The 19104-nt window shown below is 41.4% G+C and overlaps 1 protein-coding gene across 1 annotated transcript in view; it reads left to right on the top strand.

The window, feature by feature from the left end:
- FBLN5 (fibulin 5) overlaps positions 1 to 14134 on the top strand; it is a 62414-nt gene extending 48280 nt beyond the window's left edge. Inside the window, exons 7-11 of the mRNA XM_063147635.1 lie at positions 4064 to 4183; positions 8649 to 8768; positions 10280 to 10406; positions 12974 to 13166; positions 13759 to 14134. Coding sequence (XP_063003705.1) covers positions 4064 to 4183; positions 8649 to 8768; positions 10280 to 10406; positions 12974 to 13166; positions 13759 to 13920 — 722 coding nt within the window. The 3' untranslated portion in view covers positions 13921 to 14134. The remainder of the gene's footprint in view (positions 1 to 4063; positions 4184 to 8648; positions 8769 to 10279; positions 10407 to 12973; positions 13167 to 13758) is intronic.
- Positions 14135 to 19104: the final 4970 nt, after the last annotated feature.

Genomic DNA, 19104 nt, shown 5'->3' with positions numbered 1-19104 from the left:
GCCTTCAAGAGGCAGCTGGACAACCATCTGTCAGGGATGCTTTAGGGCGGATTCCTGCATTGAGCAGGGGGTTGGACTCGATGGCCTTGTAGGCCCCTTCCAACTCGGCTATTCTATGATTCTATGAAAAACAACTATAAGCTGTTAGCCAAACTGAAAAACAGATCCAGGATCAGTTAAGCTCATCACATATTGCTAAATGCCCGGGGAAAGAGAAAAGTTTTGACCAGGTGCCGAAAAGATAGCAATGTTGGTGCCAGGCGGGCCTTGTCCTGGAGATCATTCCATAATTGGGGGGGGGGGGCACCACAGAGAAGGCCCTCTCTCTTGTTGCCGTCTTCTGAGCCTCCCTTGGAGTAGGCACCCGGGGGAGGACCTTAGATGTTGAACACAGTGTACAGGTAGGTTCACGTCAGGTAAGGTGTTGCGTCAGGTATTGTGGTCCTGAGCCGTGTAAGGCTTTATAGGTTAGAACCAGCATCTTGAATTGGACTCGGAAACATACAGGCAGCCAGTGCAAGTGGGCCAAAGTAGGTCCTTTATGTTCGAACCTCCTGGTCACCGTTATCAATCCAGCCGCCACAGTTTGCACAAGCTGCAGCTTTTGAACCATCTTCGAAGGAAGCCCCACATAGAGTACATTGCAGTAATCTAACTTGGAGATTACCAGAGCATAGACAACTGAAGCCAGGAGCAGAGCTGGGCCACCAACCAAAGCTGGTAGAAGGCACTCCATGTCACCGAGGCCACCTGAGCCTTGGGCTCCAACAGCTGCCCAAGTATGCCATGTTCTGATGCTGGGCCTGCATGTACACACGGAGGGATCTGAGATTTTTCTAAACATTGCTCATGCTTTTGAGACAATAGCTGAAACAATTGCTGGAATTCTTTGGTTTGTTCACAAAATACATTTTACATATATCTGCATTTTGCTGCATACGGGTTATTGTGATTTTTATGTTGTGATGGAGTTCCTTGTTTTGGTTCTTCAGCTGCAAAATCATCAAAGCCATCTCATCCTGGAAGTGAAAAGAAATTCCTAGCAATATCCCCATTAGAAGTGACCTTAAGCATTTAATCTACAGTTCGTTGCAGTCACAGGCCTTCATACATTGCCCTTTCCCCCTCATTTCATCCTGCTGCTTTTGGCCAGGTTTTGTTATGATTAAAACAGTTGGAATCTTGAAATTAGTAGATAAACAAGGAAGCACCTGCAGGATACACTTGAGTTTTGTTTGCCATATTGGTTTAAACCCAAATATGTGGAATCTTTTCAAGATGTCATAGTGGTAAATTGAACTTCTCTAGCAATGCATCCTTGTTTGTATCTTAAGAGTTTGGGGTATACCATCCCTTGCTGTCTATTGAGGATTGCGGTAGGTAAGTGGTAATGGTTTTTCTGTGACTCCCATGGCAGAACAGTTAACTTTGGCCTAATAAACAGAGGGGCTGCCTTGATTGCACCAGGTTGCTCTGCTTTTAGAAAAATCCCACTTTTTGCTGCTGTGGGGTGGCATCAGGTAATCCCTGTGCAGGAAGCAGTGTGGGTTTCCCAGTGGCCATTCGGCTCGCTGGGCCCACTCCTTCCTCCTCAGCCAGCTTCCGCAGACCAATAAGAGGTCGCCTTCCACCTGGAAAAGCCCCTGGCAAGGCGCTGGAGCGAGAACAGATGGTGGAAGAGCCGTGCTGACCTCGCTCCAGCAGGAAAAGCCCGGGTACGTTTTCGACTTTTCTTCTGCGCATCTTTGGCCAGATCTACACGTCGTTGCGAAGGCGCTTCCGTGCTCCTTTTTAAAAGACGTACCTAAAATAAGCGCCTCTTTCTTTACTGTGTGTACTGTAAGCTAGGAAGAATCTCTACCCCATTCAAAGACGCTGCTCTGCTCTGGCTGCTTCCCCCTCGCGTGTTCTTCCATTTGAATAATCCCCCCTCCCACCCGGCGGCTCTTCTGGCGCATCCCAGCGGTGGCGGCTCCTCCTGCAAAACACTTTTCTCCCTCGGTGTGTTTGTATTTGCGTTTGCATGCGTGTGTGCGAGCACACACCAAAGAGAGTCCCAGGGAGATGACACCGCGGGGGACAGTGAGAGGCAGGAGATGAACTTGTCCACTGCGCGCATGCAAACGCAAATACAAACACACCGAGGGAGAAAAGTGTTTTGCAGGAGGAGCCACCACCGCCGGGATGTGCCAGAAGAGCCGCTGGGTGGGAAGGGGGATTATTCGAATGGAAGAACACGCGACAGGGAAGCAGCCAGAGCAGCGTCTTTGAATGGGGTAGAGATTCTTCCGCAGGCAGCGCTGCCTAGCTCACAGTACACACAGTAAAGAAAGAGGTGCTTCTTTTAGGTATGTCTTTAAAAAAGCCGCACGGAAGCGCCTTAGCAACGACGTGTAGATCTGGCCTTTGTGTCTTTGCCCCACAGGGGCAGCAAATTGGCGGCTGTGTCTTAGAACCAATGCAGCACCAATTCACAGCCACCGTGGGGCAAAGAAGATGTTTAGACGGTCCCCTGGGTGCTTCCAAACGAGGCTTTTATTGTGAAATCATCCTGCCTTATTCATAGGACATCTTCATGGGACATCTTCCATTTGTAATACTCCTGTGTTTTCCCACTGGTTATTCAATTTGTTTTTCTTTTCACGGTAAATCTGTTAAGGTAGAAAAGAGAGAGAAAACAAAGCCTTACAATGACTTTTAATTAATAGTACTAGAAGCCCTTCGGTATGGGCACAGTAAAGCAGGAGTAATTTCTATAAAGTAGTGCCATAAAGAGAATGCGTAAGTGACTCACTTATCGTCTTTCCTCCTGTTCCGTCTGAAGTGTGACTTGCATATCTCCCATGAACGAGCATTGCAACCTCTCTTGGAGGCAAAAGATCAGTGATGGTTTTATTATTGCTGTGTGTCATAACTCCAACATCTTAGGGGAGGGACCAGAACACAATGGTAGAGCACATGCTTTGCATGCAGAAGGTTCTTTGAACCAGTTCTGCTATCCCCACTTTAAGGTTCTCAAGTAGTAGGTGTTTGGCAAGACCAGGCTCTGCCTGAGACTCTGGAGAGTGATTGCCAGTTAGACAGTTCTGGACTAGGTGGACAAATAGGCAGACCTAGTATAAGGCCAAATCCAGTACAGTTGAGGGCAAGGGGATAAAGCCAGAGAGGGAGCAAGGCAAAAGTGGTCTAGCCAGCATAACTTAAATAACATATATTTTTCAGACCATAGAGCAAACCTGACCCAGAATTTTTCATAGGGATCAAGGAGTATCACCTGTCCTGCACTTGTCTATTGATGGTATGGCTGGTCTCTTGGTGGCTCCTCCTTCCTTTGGCCAGGGCTGGTTAGAATCCCACCTAACAGTCCTCGGGTCACCTGAGCAAGTTCCCCCAGGGTGGGGTGGGGTGTAAAGTCCTGAGGCTTTGTATAATAATCAAAATTGTACACAGTGTTGTTTTGTAACTGGAGCAATTTCTATAGTATGCAGTACTATTCACCCACCCTATAAAGTCTCCACTGGCTTCCAGTGGGCTTCTGGCAATTATTCAAGTTGTTAGTTTTGACCTAGAGGGCCATAAAAAGCTGGTGCCAAATATACTTGAAAAATTAGTCTTTTCGCCTAAGCCAGGGGAATGCAGCTCTTGGCTATGGGTTGTGCACCTCCCACCCACTTTTCCCAGCAGTCCAGCTGATCAGCTGAGCTGCAGGAAAAGACCACACAAAGGAGGGCCTCAGAAAGAGCAGAAAGGAGACTTTCTCCAGCAGTAAATTATAAGAGCTATTTAAAGACATTTATACTTTAATTACCCTGCTGGGTAATTAAAGTCTAAATATCCTACTGGTGTATTCTCATCAAAGTATTTCTAAGGGGGTGGGATTCTAGTTATTGTCTTCCTTTCTTTTAAAACAGCAACAACAACCCTCTTCAATCTTCTAAAACAAGTTGGGATTGTAGTCTTAACTTTTAAAAATACTTTTTCATTGATAAAGGAAATTAATTAAATTAATTCATTAAACCAGAGCCTTGAAGTCATTAATACTCTAAGGATTGGTTTTCCACAGATGTGAATGAATGTACAAGCAGCAACCCTTGTGTACAAAACTGTGTCAACACCTATGGCTCATTTCTGTGTCGCTGTGACCCTGGCTATGAACTGGAGAGTGATGGTATTAGTTGTACTGGTAAGTAAAACTCGTGGTTGTGAGTATCTTGGCTTGGGGAGGAGGAAGATCTACTTCTCCATATGTACTTATCTTTTTTCCTCATTACAGTCACATGGAAGGTGAGATTTATGTAACTAGGAGATGAATACAAACACCTAGGGCATGGCTAGACGGGGCGATATCCTGGGAATCGCCCCAGGATCGTCCCTGTGCATTCACGTGATGGACAGGGCATCCTGGGAGCAGGGAGGGATGATTCCTCCCTTTCCCCGGGATATTGCCCTACCCTTCCATCCTGCTTTTTCCCACAGTCTCAGGATGATCCTGAGACCGTAGGACGTGTGTCCCGCCATTGCATTTTTCCCCTGGCTCCTCGTGAGTAACTGCAAGGAGCCGGGACCTGGGAACAAGCAAGGTTGTTGGTTTTTTTTAAAAAAACCTCACTGTTTCATTCGAGTGCTCATGCGCTCCTTTTCCTTTAAAAATAAATAAATCCAAAGTGGCGGCCGTGACGTCGCACACCGCGTGTAGACAAGGGGGACGATATCACAATCATAAAATCGCAAGATCACCCCCCTCAACCCTTCGTTTAGCCATGCCCCTTGTCCCACCATCCTGTCACAATTAGGAAGTGGCCAAGACAGGAGAGATGACATTTTCTGGCAGTGGCAACCTGATCAAGGAACACACATATACTAATCTCTTTTTTTTAAAAAAAAAAAGCAAAAACTCAATTGAAGCAATATTCCAAGACAGTCATCTTGAATTTTGCTGCATAACTACTGTTGTGCTATTGCAAATGTGAAATGTGATTCAAGTTGGTGGTAGCAATAGTGTTAGAAAGGTGCATTGACAATCAACTTAGAGATAAGCAAAGCCTGAAGAATACAGGTAGGCAACATTTGTAATCCTTGGGCACTTTTGTAAGTTTAAGAACTACCCTGGGCACCACCACAAAATGGTGATTGCCATGGGAGGGTGGCTAGTCACAAAGGCTAGTTACCGTCTAGCCCAGAGATATTAATAGGAAATGAAGATGGCAGCTGCTGCAGGAGGTCCCCGCTTTGTTTTGAAGTGATCCCAGCTGCCAATAAGAAAATGTGTTATTTATTTATTTTTAAGTAGGAAGGGTAAGGCATTTTGGCAAGAAAGGCATCTGGGGGTACATTGGTGCCCTCAGGTTCCACATTGCCTAACCCTGCTCAGGAGATACACCGTCAGAAACTAAAATATTATGTTTGAGAAATGAGCCAAGAGGAACTTTTCTATGAAACTTATTTAGAAGTAAGCCCCATTGATTTCAATAGAGCATCCTCACAAACAAATGTGCTGAGAATTATATGACCAGAACAAGTGCTTTTTTTTTTTAGCACCTCAAGAATTTGGTTTAATTTGAAAATGATTAGTTAATTCTGTTTGTGTTCTGAAAAGGTCCCCTGTGTCTAGTTGAATGAGCGAGTCGACTCAAGCTGTAGGAAAAATAAATATCTGGGAAACATTTTAGTTCCCCCCCCCCCCGCCCTGTGATTTACCAAAAGCAGCTGAAAAATTGTGGCTGACAGTAAAAAGAATATATGGTATGTGTGGACAGGGACAGGGTAGCACCTCTTAGGCTATTTTAAAAGAGTGTCAACAATGCAGACCCAATATTTTAGAAGGTGTATCTGTACTCTGTCTTGGTCATAACCTCCTTACAGTAGTGCTCCCTACAGTAGTGCTTGAGTACAGCCTATCCTAAACACCTGTGTTTGGCACATTGCCGGAGGATCAGGCCATTCGTTTTCTTAATCTTGCACTAAATAACTATTTATTACATGTTCCTTTATCCAGACTCTGACTTCATTTGATATTTGCAGGGGCTACAGGGAGAAGTAAGTGATACAGTATGTCTGCTCTGGGATGCTGAGATGCCAAACCCAAATTCCCACATGTTGTTGTTGCTGCTGCTGCTGCTGTTATGCCTAAAATTGCTAGGAGATATACAAAAAAATATCACAAGCTTTGCCCATTGCCTTGCAGTCTAAAAAAATGTGTTTCTTAATCTGTCTCTCTTGCCTCAACCCAATAGGATAATATGGAATTAATTAAAAATGATGCTGTTGACTACAGTGCCTTTGGCATAGTATCCTCACACCAATAAATATAAACTCATATAAAAAGAGTGGTTTTCTATTGTTCTTTTATTTTAGTCACTGGAAAATAAACTTCTGCTATTCAGGCTTAGTTCCAGGAGGCTGAGGGAGACAGAAGAAGGTGGCTGACTCTCTTGGCCTCCTCTTGCCCTCCCAAAGATACCAGCGAATAAAGCCGATTGGCTTTTCCTCCGTTTGGCTCAGCACTAGAATGGCTTTTGTCCTGGGGTCTTCTTAGAATGTAAGGTTCATGTACATCTCCCAAAATGTATCAAATGAAATGCAATTAAATCTGGTTTCAATCAACATTTTGGAAGATTGCTTAGTCACCGTGTTATTGTGAAATCTTTTGCTGGCCTAGCCCTGCACGGATCTGTAGTGACTCTGCATTGGTTTATGGTTATAATGAAAACAATGCAGCTGTGATATGGGGAGAGGGTTTATCCCGAGGCAGGATACCCTGCTTTGGCTGGATCAGGCTCAGTGTAAGGGCAAACTAAGGGGTAAGTCCAATAGCAAGTCAATAAACGGGCAAGAGTTAAGAGCACACTAGTCAAGCAGGAGAGTTCCAAGAGAAGGGGCTGAGGCATGGCAAAGCTGTACAATACAAACGTAGTCCAAAGAGCAGAGTCAAGCAGGGTCAGGAATACAAGGCACTGGAGCTCCTAGAAAGGTAGAGTGACCATATGGAAAGGAGGACAGGGCTCCTGTATCTTTAACAGTTGTACAGTAAAGGGAATTTCAGCAGGTGTCATTTGTATGCATGCAGCACCTCATGAAAGTCCCTCTTTATCACAACAGTTGAAGCTGCAGGAGCCCAGCCCTCTTTTGTATCTGGTCACTCTACAAAAGAGGGCAGGGCTCCTGCCACTTTAATTGTTGTGATGAAGAGGAAATTTCACCAGGTGCTGCATGTATACAAATCACACCTGTTGAAATTCCCTTTTCTATATAACTGTTAAAGATACAGGAGCCCTGTCCTCCATTTCATAGGGTCAACCTAAGAAAGTGTTGTTCCAGCAGTAGTTACACTGGAACTGAACGTTTATGAAGTTTGAGGTCCAGAACCCCACCTAGGGCTCAGCAGCAGTTCATTACAGGCTCTCTAACAAAAGTCCTACTTGTGAGGATGGCCTTGCTCACAAGGAGTCCTTTACTCATGAGGAGCCTTCCTTTGTAAACAGGCACTCCCCCTCATAGGGCCACTTGGGATGACAACACTCTCAGGGGCTATAGTGTTGCTGTGCCTCTGCCTCAGAGGCAGAGCTCTCCACCCATGCGGCATTGGACCTATGATTCTCTTTCTTGAGGGCCCTGGTTTTCTGACATGGGCGGTTCTGTGGTGTTCTTCATCTCTGGGAGCTCTAGCTCCTCTGACGAGGAAGATACATCCAGTGGGGACATGACACAGGGGGGCATCAGAATCCTTTATCCAGGAGAGGGCACTCCCAGAGCTTGGCTTTGTGAGCCATTCAGGCTTTGTGTAGAGTAGGCAAGGTATAGGAAGAATGGCAGCCTTCACCTGCCATCTAGGACTATCAGTTCGGACAATTATTTTAATTATTTATTACTCTTCTAAAGAAAAGTATTATAGCTGCATAATTATACAGAGAGAATGAATGAATAAATTTATTACGGTCATTGACCAGAACCAATAAAAACATTAATAACAAACAGACAATCCCAGACACATACATACATTACTATATTACATACATCCAGCAGTTGGTATATGATGGGAAAAATGTATGAGGGCACAATAGTAGCTGAAGGCAGATCGGTCACCATCTGTCCATGTAGGCTGATCTGAGGTTGTGGGATGCTGCACACCCAGCTCTTGCTGAAGGAAACCTCAAAAGAGTCAAGCCACAGCGTCACACTGGCCTCTTAGAAAACAATAAGTTGAGAAATAGTTGAACTCCTTATGAGGTTCATCATACAAGTGTTTTATCCCACACTCGCTACTGCCTGCTTACGGATGTGCGCATGTCCTTTATACGACGTTGTCCACCTCCCGCTCCTTCCCCTTGTTTTTCCGTTGCAAAATAGACCCCTGAAAATCTGGGGTTTTCTCAGAAACGGAATGTGCCGCGATCTTCTGCTGTGTGCAGGAAAAGCAGCGTCATCAAAAAGGCCCCTGAATGGGCCACATGATCTTTGCTTACTTCATCTTTCCCAATGCTCCAGAAAGAAAGAGGAAATAATGAGGGGCAGAAGTGGGGGCGGAGAAGCGACAGTAAGGAAATGCGATTTCCCCATGTGTGATGATGCTCTAAATTGGCCAATAACAATAAAAATATCCTACCATTCATGAATGAACAATGCTAACAGTTTATCATTTAAATTTGCAGATATGGATGAATGCAGCTTCTCTGAATTTCTTTGCCAGCATGAATGTATTAATCAGCCAGGCAGTTACTACTGCTTCTGCCCTGCTGGCTACGTTCTTCTTGATGATACCCGATGCCAAGGTAAGAATATTTTACCAGCTGTGTTTTAAAAAACAAACAAAAACAGAAGACGTAAAAGCCATTTTTCTGAAAAGAAAAAAATATTAGTGAAGTAAAATTAATGAAGCAAACTTTGCAATGCAAAATCTACGCAATGTCACAATTGTATTGTAAGAATTACATGTTGGAAGCTATTGTGAAACACTGCTGAGCACTTAAGTAATTAAAGTTAACTGGTTTTCTGGCCTAAGCAACCATTCTCCAGAGCAATTAAAGGTTACACAATCGGTCCCATGCTACTCTCCTTTTCTACTCCCACAGTGAAGTAAGTGGCAAATCTCCCAATGACCTTAATAGAGAAAATTAGACTCCACACTAAACATGTTATTTTTTTTGACCTTTGGGCACCCATGAGCTCATTAAAATACTTTACCAAGTAATGATGTTTCAAAACTAGAAGATTGTTCTGTATTTATCTATGAGTATTTCCCATTATTGCTTAATCCATTGCCACTGACAATTAGCAATCAATCAAATATACAACCAGTCAGCTTTCTTTCTCCTGCTTCCAGTTCTTGGAGAAAGAATTTGTGCTTAGAGATGTTGGGAGGAATCTGGTTGGGGGTGAAGCTCAGTGGGCTTTCGTCAGCTCATACACTATTCAATCCTCCACCAGATAGCCTGACTTATTCCACAGTGAGTCAGGCCACCTAGTGGAATTTCCATTAAAAATTGCATTGAAAGTTGCACAAATTGTGGCTGTAAATTTCACAAATTTGCATAATTTTTGTGAATTACAGCCATAATTTGTGCAAATTATAGCTAAGACCCCCCAAAATGTGTTAAAAGTCCCCAGAACTCAGAGAAACTGCCCAGCTCAGCTCTCAAAAGTGAGCCGAATCAGGCATGCGGTGAAAGTTGAGCAAGCCCAAAATAGGCTGGATTTTCTGGCAATGGACATCATAACAAGTTTTAATAAGCTCTTTGACATTCCAAATAAAGTAAAGTAGAACTGTAATCAGTTTATGTATTTTACATAATGGAAGGCTGTTTTATTTCCCCCCCATATCATATCCTACCACTCCTTCAAAGATCTCAGGGCTACATACATGGCAGTCACTCCATTTTATACTTACAACAACCCTATGAGGTAGATTAGACTGAGAGAGTATGACTCGCCTAAGGTCACCCGTGAGCTTCATGGTGAGTCAAACCCAGATCTCCCTAGTCCAAATCAAGTGCTCTAACTGCTACACCATACTTGGGCAGGATCTACACTACTGCTTTATAACAGTATTGAAGTGCACTGACAACTGTTGGGGCCCAGGACACAATCCATATACTGTTTTCAAACCATTATATCCTGCTTGGTGTAGATCTGTCCTAGGCATTCAACTCAGGGAGGTATCTTGCAGGACTCTTAAGATTTCATTTATATTAATAGTTTTCTATGCCACTTTAACTGAAAAATGGGCTTAACATTTTATGAAAGAACACCAATATTTTAAAACTTTTTTAATATTTTTTTTTAGATATTAATGAGTGTGAAGTTGGGAACCACACTTGTACCTTGCAGCAAACATGTTTCAATTTCCAAGGAGGATTCAAATGCCTAGACCCAGTAAGATGTGAAGATCCTTACATCCTGATCAATGAAAAGTGAGTAATTTGTTAATAGAAATATGAAGGCATTCGTCTTCTTCATGGAGCATTTAGTGTTTGGACACGCAGCAAATTGTAACAGCTGTTTCCTGCTGCTGGCCTTGTGTTATACAATCTTGATTTTAGGATGCCTACTCATATTTATTTTTTAAGTGAACACATAAAGTAAGAATATGACAAACAGATTTCAAAAACGTGTATCACATGGTTATGCTCATCAGAAAGCTAGGATTGACTGTGACCTCTTGTCAAATGCCTACTCCATGGCAAACCCTGGTTGTTGTTTTTTGCTGTGTAGTGTGTAAAACAGCTTGTAGCTTAAATAACAAAATGAGACATATTTCTTATGACATGCATCTCCTCCTATAAATGCATTTTTCAATATACCAAATTCTTGTCAGCATAAAGGAGAGAACTTCAGCTCTTAGGTAGTATAGACAGGTAATAGATAGATAGAGGCTTGTAGATTTTTCATGACCTATCAATATCCTGTTGTCAATCTATCTTGTCAGTCTCACCAGATCAGCTCCCTTCTGGTTTAGCCCCAGTGTAGGAGCTTTCAACTGCAAAAGGTTCTGCCCCTTGAACTTGCATAGTTCCTTTCTTCATCACAAATCTGAGCCCAAAATGCAAATCTTGATCGTCCACTCAATGTCTTATGAATATTAGGACACTGGTGTCTCTTGGTGTTTCTGGTGTCCTGAGCCCTGTTTCAGTTTACACTGATGGTTTTCCTGCTGTTCTTTTGTCTCTTCTGTATTTCTAAAGGGGCGCCTCGTCTATCCTGGCAATTCTGTTGTACAGGTGCCCACCACCATTTGCGCAACAGTGATTTAGTGTTGTCAGGAGCAGCCTGAAATAAATGGAATGCTCATTTCTGGAATGGGACAGGTTGCTGGAGTTCACATAGAGGAGCTCCACCAACATGCCCCTTCAAGAAACTACCGTTCCCGTTTGTTCCAGGGCTTGCCTCTGGAAGTGCTAATTCGCCATTGTGCAAGTGGTGGGGGCTGCTTGCGCAATGAAATTGACAGGGCTGGCCACGCACAGAACAAAAACAGTGGTAGGCTCCGCATGCAAATGGAGAAGATTAGATATTGCCCAGTGACCAAAAATATGATTCAAAGCTGCCACCTGTGGCCTATGTTTCTCAGTATGAACCACAACCGCCATAATTCTTTAGAGAATCGCCACACCAATGCTACTATTACTAATCTTAGTTTGAGGTGGTTCAGATGCTACTGTTCAGACATTTGTTTTTCAGTTGTGTGAGCAACATTTTGGAGCAAAACAGTAATTTGCAATTCTGAGCCACAACAGCTTCTATGAACTTTGATGGTCCACGTATACTGGCTCAGGCTAACCAATACAAGTTGATGCACACAACACCATGCATGATATTATGAGAACAGTCTGGGATAAAATATAATTCCTTGCCAGGTCACCAGGTGGCAGGAGACTCAGCTCTATGTACAATTAAGCTAGAGAAAAGTGCTTATGAAGGAATGAGAGCAGCTGTCATTAACAGTGGAGCCAGTCAAATTGCATTCAATTCGTTCATTCAAATGTCTTCAGGGTTGACCATAAAGGATGTTTATAGTGCATTTGTCCAGGTGCCCCGGACTTTATTTATTTATTTTTTATACTGCCCAATAGCCGAAGCTCTCTGGGCGGTTGTATTATTTATGTAAAAAAAAAACCTCTCAGTTCAAGCAATGTAGTTTTAAAATTTAATGGTTTGGGTGTATTAATCTAGGTCAGATAAATTTTGGCATACTATATTGCCTGTTTGAGATGCATTAATATTTATTATAAAATGATTAATCTAACTGGTGATTAATTTAACAGGTATGTTGATAATCCTTACTGTAATGCAATAGGTTCTAGATTATGGAGAAAAATGAAAGCAAGGAAGCAAAGAGGTTATATTATAAATTGGAATATTTTATTATTTGATTTATAACATTGTTATCTCATCCATCAACTGCCCTCTGGGCAGTTTACAAAACTTACGTATCAATGAAATACAAAATAAAATAAAATATTATCCAAATTGGTTTACAACAGAATTAGTACAACCATCAGTGGTATCAATACAACCAATATCCAGTTCCTTGTTTATTGCTAAACAATGTAGAAAGAATTAAATCATCTAAGGTTTGCTTAACATCAGTAATAATAATAGCAATAATGTAGATAATAGTAATAGCAATAATAATTATAATTTTATAATGTGGACTCTAGTCCATGAAAGCATATGCCATAATACATTTGTTAATCTTTAACAGGGCAATACTGTACATGTCTACTCAGAAGTAAGCCCCATTGAGTTAAAAGCCAGTACTCCCAAATAACTGGGTATAGCAGCCTTCCCCAACCTGGTTCCCCCTAGATATGTTGGACTACAACTTCCATCATCCCCAGGGTGATAGGAGTTGTAGTTCAATACATCTGGAGGACAGAAGACTGGGGAAGGCTAGTGTAAAGGATTACAGTCGAAGTTTTGACAGGACTCTTTGTTGTTGATGATAATAATAATAATAATAATATGTTTTTTCTCTCAGTCATTGTATATGCCCAGCTGAAAATCCTGGTTGTAGAGATAAGCCATTCACAATTTTGTATAGAGACATGGATGTGTCAGGACGCACGGTGCCCTCTGATATATTTCAAATGCAAGCAACATCCCGCTACCCTGGTGCATATTACATCTTCCAGATCAAATCAGGAAATGAGGGTAGAGAATTCTACATGCGGGTGAGTGGGATTTGGGGACAGGATCTTGTACTTAATTAATTCTCTTTTTTGACAAAAGTTTTGTTTACTTTTTTTTAATGCTGTTTAAAACTTAGAACAAGGTTCTGCTTAGGTACTGCTGGGTCAGTCAACATTTCTATAGATCAACCCAGCAGATTTTCTTATTTTGGCTTCCAATGAATACTTTTCAATTCATGTCAATTTGGTCAGATAAGACAGGTGATTAATGAATGGTTCAAAAACATAAAATTAGGGCATCTGGAAGCTTGCACAATCATTGTAGACACCACAGAAGTGGTTATGAATCAATTAATTTAGATAAGCAGCCCACTTTATCACAAAGACAACATTTAAAATATAAGGAAAAATTATCCAAAATTGATCTAATTACTAAGCAAAAGCCCAAATCAAAAGGTTTCCAGGAAATGGTTATGCTCAGGCTTTGGTAAAGCTTCAAGGAAAGAGTTTCAACAGCTGCTCATGAAATGTTGCCCATGAAAATGTGGATCCTTGGCCAATCATAGAGATCCTTATTGGTGATTATGTCTTGTTTGGAGAACCTCAACCTCTTCCATTTCTATTTTCTACACAGCAAACTGGACCTATCAGTGCCACTCTAGTGTTGACCCGCCCTCTGAAGGGGCCACGAGACATTCAGTTGGACCTGGAGATGATCACTGTTAACACTGTCATCAACTTCAGAGGAAGCTCTGTCATTCGGCTGAGGATATATGTGTCACAGTATCCCTTCTAAGCCTAGAGTTTCGTTGCTTACTTTAAAAAAAAAACCAAAAAGCAGTTGAAAAGGACATTATCCCTTTTCTGCCAGAACTTTCTTCTCAGGAGTCAGTGCATCTAATAACGCAACATGAAATCAGTATTAAAAGTTACCACAATGGCTCATATTACAGTGATGGGCCAGACCTCCTCGTGGTTTGAAGCCACCTGAGCTTTGTATTGTCAGTGGATTCCATTTTTTGTTTTCATTGATCATGTGCTGTTTAAGAAGCTTTTGTCTTGCTTTTCAAATTCTTTGTAGGGTGTGATTATAAGCCTAAGAAACTGTGAAAAGCTCTCTACCTTTATAATGTCAATGCTGCTTTGCAAAGGCACCAGAGAAACCATGAGAAAAGCCGGCTTTTGCTGTTCTGCGCTCTTCTTCCTTCATTTTTTAAAAAGAAGGCAAAAAACAAGAAACAAAACACTTCAGGAATCGGAGAAGCTCCAGACAGTCTCTCAAAAATGTCTGTGGAATCGGCAGTTCTGATCCTTGCATGTGTCTTAAATGGTCTCATTTTATTTTTATGTATCCCAGATGGAACTGATTTCCCTTCCCTTCAGAACCATGTAGTTAATACTCACGTCTAAGAGAACTTTGGGCTTGTGAGTCTTGAACAATGCCGACCTAAGCCATTTGACAACCCCTTTTTAAAATGTGGGTAGGGTGGGTAGTTTCAAAAGAAACTTGTAAGATGGCAGTGTGGTGTAGTGGCTAAAGTGTAGGACTGGGAGTTGGGAGATCCTGGTTTTAGTCCCCACTTGGCCATGGAAAACCACTGGGTGACTTTGAGCTGGTCACAGTCTCTCAGCCGAACCTACCTCACAGGGTTGTTGTTCTGAGGATAAAATGGAGAGGAGGATGATTATGTACACCGCCTTGGGTTCCTTGGAGGAAAAATGGTGGGATACAAATGCAGTAATAAAGAAATAAAAATTTAGAAAATCAAGAAGTCAAAAATCTCACCAAGTATGCCCAAGCCACTGGGTAGACATAAAGTTGATCTTTGGATCCCAGCCATTAAGAACAATTGATTTTTAAAGGACTGATCACTGGGTAGTATACATAAAAATATTTATTATAAAATACAGAAGGCCTTATTTTGCATTTATACTTCAGGCTTCCACATAACCAGCCACAAGGCAGACTGCACTTAAATAATGCTCCATTACGGAGTGGGAAAAGAAACACATGCACGTCACCTTTCAGCAGCGTTCATAAATGCTCTGCATTCTCAAACCTAAAAGCTCCTTTGTTCTTTTCTGCAAGTAGGGAAAGCTATGCATGTACAAAAAAGAAGGGAGTGGCAGCTCAGTGGTAAAACACATATCAAGCACACAGACGATCCTAGTTCAGTTCCTACTATCTCTAGGTAAAGGATCTCAGGAAGCAGACTGGGAAAGACCTCTGCCCTTAGGCCCGGGAGAGCTGCTGCCGGCAGTAGACAATTTTGGCACTAGATGGACCAATGGCCCGATCTAGTATAAGGCAGCTTTATATGTTGATTCTTACATGCACATAGAGCATTTCCGTAAACAAGAGAACCAAAAGCTCTGTATAGTGTATACATAGTAGCTCATGCTTCAAATAGCCATTGTTATGTCACATGACATTTATTTGCTTTGGGAAGCTTTAATCTCTTAAATCGTAAGTATCCTAAGATGTGAAACACTGCACTCTTGTCTGTTTCTGTTAGACTGCTACTGTGGTTAAATTGAAATAAGATTTAGCTAAGATGAACTAGCTATATAGGGCCTAAGTCTAGTGTCTTAATGCACATTCAAAATAGTTCCTTTTGTCTGCATTTCAATGTCAGCACAGTAGCCAAACATACCCACAGCTAGCAAATGAACCAATTAATATGTGAAGAACTTGACTGTACCTCTCCTGGGGTTTTAGAAGAAAATAGTTGTGGTTGTACACATATTTGGAGAACATATTTATGGGAGCAAAAATTGACACAAATTATATTAGTGGTACAGCTGTGAATATGGCTCCTGCTTTATATACAAAACATATCTCCTTCCATTTTTTGTTTTAAGAGTTGATTTCCAGCATCAGCAGTAACATACGTGCTTTGAAATAAATTCAATAGATTTGAATTAAAAAAAACAGTCAGTGGTTATTTAGTTAGCTTTGGGAGTTTGGTTTTGGTTTTTTAACGTGTTTTTTTTGCTTAGTTTCACAAAAGGTTTTCTAAGAGAATTAGATTATTCAGGAACAAATTGTGAACATTCAAGTCGTTCACAATAGGACTGTATGCTGATTAGTTGTTGTTGTCCCCCCAAAATATTCTGTTCACATAATATATGGTGTTCCTGGCCCAGCTGTGCTTCATTTATACACAATTTAACGTGTTAATGTTTTTATCAATTTCTATTTTTAAAATTTCTATATATTAAGCTCCACAAACACATCTTCAAAGCAAGAAAAGATGTGCAGATAAAAAAAAAGGTTATATATGGATGTATATCTAGGTTTACTTCCAACTTAAGCAATTAAATATGGTTTCAAAAATATCATTTTTAACTTACTGTCACTTCTTTTGTTGAGCCAGCACATCAGAAAAAATATATGTGCATTACATTAAATATGGTTTAAGGTTCTAGCTTGAATATTTGAATGAACAAGTTTGAAACATTATGATATGGTTTTCCATGAGTTTCTGCCCCTTTCTAGATGCAACAGTAAACTATGGTTTAGCATTATGTGCATGAGCAGTAGCAAGCTACGGGGTTGTGTGTTCCCTCCACCCCTTTCCTCCAGTGTGGCAGCAGGAGGGAGTTTGGAAGATTTGCTGGTCTAGGTTGCTCTGATCTGCATGGCTCTTTTTATGTTCTTTAGAATATGCAGCAGTTATTCAGTTGTGCAGTTGTGTCTAGATGCATGCCCATTGATGCTAAAATGGCTTTTCTTCTCCAGCAATCGAATGGGTATTTGCCGTTTCTTGGAGAATGCATTTTTTTTCTTGAGCAAGCAATGATTATCCCTTCCTGCCACCCTCTCCTCCAGGCTTCTCTCTTTCTATTGAATTATGCAACGATGAATATTGCAATACAATCACGGACTTTTGCTAGCGCTACTTCAGGTGAAATATTCTGGTAGAAAAGGAAATTATTAATCTTCTGGTGAGTTCTCAATGAAAAACCTGCTGAAATGAATGGACATTAATAAATAAATAAAATATACCTGTACACATTGGTGCTTTTGTGTGGTTGTCATCCATTTCAGTTGGGCTTGCAAAGGAGAATTGCTCAGTGGATTGTGCTGCTTGACCACAGTCATAGACGTCATGGGACGTGAGTTCATACTTCTTCACTTTGCTACCAAATATTTACTTCCATTTCACCTTGCTATAGATAATTACTTAATTTGGAGAATGTCCATGTTGTCATCTTCACTCTTTTGTGCTCCATTGACTGCTAAGCCTTAAGGATTTTATACAGACTAGTATATTGCCACAGTTGGATTAATCTTAGATCTGTGAAAACTTCTAATGTATGTGTTAACATGTTTGCTCTGTGGGTTGAATTTGATTTTTAAAAAATTAGCAGTCAGTGATTCCAATTCATAATCTGAAAGCGTTTTCACTTAAGACGTGATCAATCTGTTACCACTGAGGCTCTGAAAGGTCTAGAAGACAACTACAGTGCTTTCAAAAACAAATTTCTTCGTAGTTCTTTATTTCATGCATAGAAAGGCTTTGAGGCTTGATTTTCCTGTGCACTATGACTTATGATAGCATCATTTTTCACTAGTGCAGAGTGGCTATACATTCTAATGTATTTAGTGCTAATTGACAAGATTTTCACATTCCAAATGTGTAAAAGAATCTTATGGTTTAAAACAATTCTGGAACCTTGAAACAAGATATATCTAGTTTCTTATTTTGCAATTGCAGAGAAATATAATGAAAAGCCTTCAATATAAGAGCAAATTATAAGTGTCCTTCTAACACCCTCTTGCACTGCCTGTGTGTGTCTATACATGTACGTAGGTATTTGAGTGGAGAAACAGGCGTCTATTGAGTCCTATAGGTATCCTTTGTATATGGTCACTATGCCCACAGGGGAGTGGATCATGCTCATAATATATATATTTTGGATTTCTGAAACAATCAAATAATATTGTACCACTTAAATGACAGTCCAACTATGTAAAACAAGGAAGACTTGGGCTCAAAATCACATTTTAGAAGAAAAATCAGTTTCTACATAAAAACATTAGGAGCCACTATTGCCACTATTATTCTAGCTGCCATTAAATGCTTTGATTGTAAATGCTTACAATCAAAGTTAAAACCAAAAATATGAGAAGTCTTTGTGGGGAATTGAATAAGTGGGCATTTCTTTCTTTGATTTTAAAGAAAGGCAATGCTTCCAAACTTTGTTGGTGGGGTAGTACTGGAGCAATAATGTGCTTTTTTAGAAACAGCATGATCATTGCTTTAATGTAGGTGACGACACTGGTTTACCCCTGCTTTAGAAAACCACTTTTGCAGCTGTGGGGTGGCGTCGGGCAATCCCAGTGAAGGAGACAGCATAGGCTTTTGGGCAGCCATTCAGCTCGCAGGCCCACCTCTTTCCCCAGCTTCCAGTGACCAATGGGAATTCGCCTTCCACCCAAGAATGCACCTGTCATGGTGCCAGAGCAAGGACCTACGCCGGAACAGCCATGCTGACCTCTGACAGGAAACATTGGGGTACGTCCCTGACTTTTCCGAAGCATATCTTTGTTTCTTTGCCCCGTGGTGGTTGCAAATCAGTGGCTGCGTCATATAACACGCAGTGCTGATTCGCAGCCACTACAGGGCAAAGACACTGTTTAGACAGCCCCATGGTCTCAGGAAAGGGGAGAACAAAACAGCCGGACAAATGCTGATGAATGTCCTCTGGTAATCCAAGTCATTTTTGCAAGATACCTCAAAGCAGAAAACTATTTAAATTTTATTTTATTTTTGCTTTGGGAATTCTTGCAATCATCCTGAAATTAATTACATATTCACAAACAGGCCAATTGAATAGGTCTGGTTTCCAGATTACAGGCTATGTCTGCAAGTATTCCTGTGAGCAGGGGGACAAATCTTACCCTTTTCTCCACCCGTGCACCTCAAATGTGCCAGGCAACTAATATATAACCAGCAAAATGCCCATTATTAAG

The sequence above is a fragment of the Elgaria multicarinata genome, chromosome 2 (assembly GCF_023053635.1).
Source record: "Elgaria multicarinata webbii isolate HBS135686 ecotype San Diego chromosome 2, rElgMul1.1.pri, whole genome shotgun sequence".
Lineage (NCBI taxonomy): Eukaryota > Metazoa > Chordata > Lepidosauria > Squamata > Anguidae > Elgaria > Elgaria multicarinata.
Note: the sequence above shows the minus strand (reverse complement) of the source record. Positions and strands in the feature narration are given on the sequence as shown.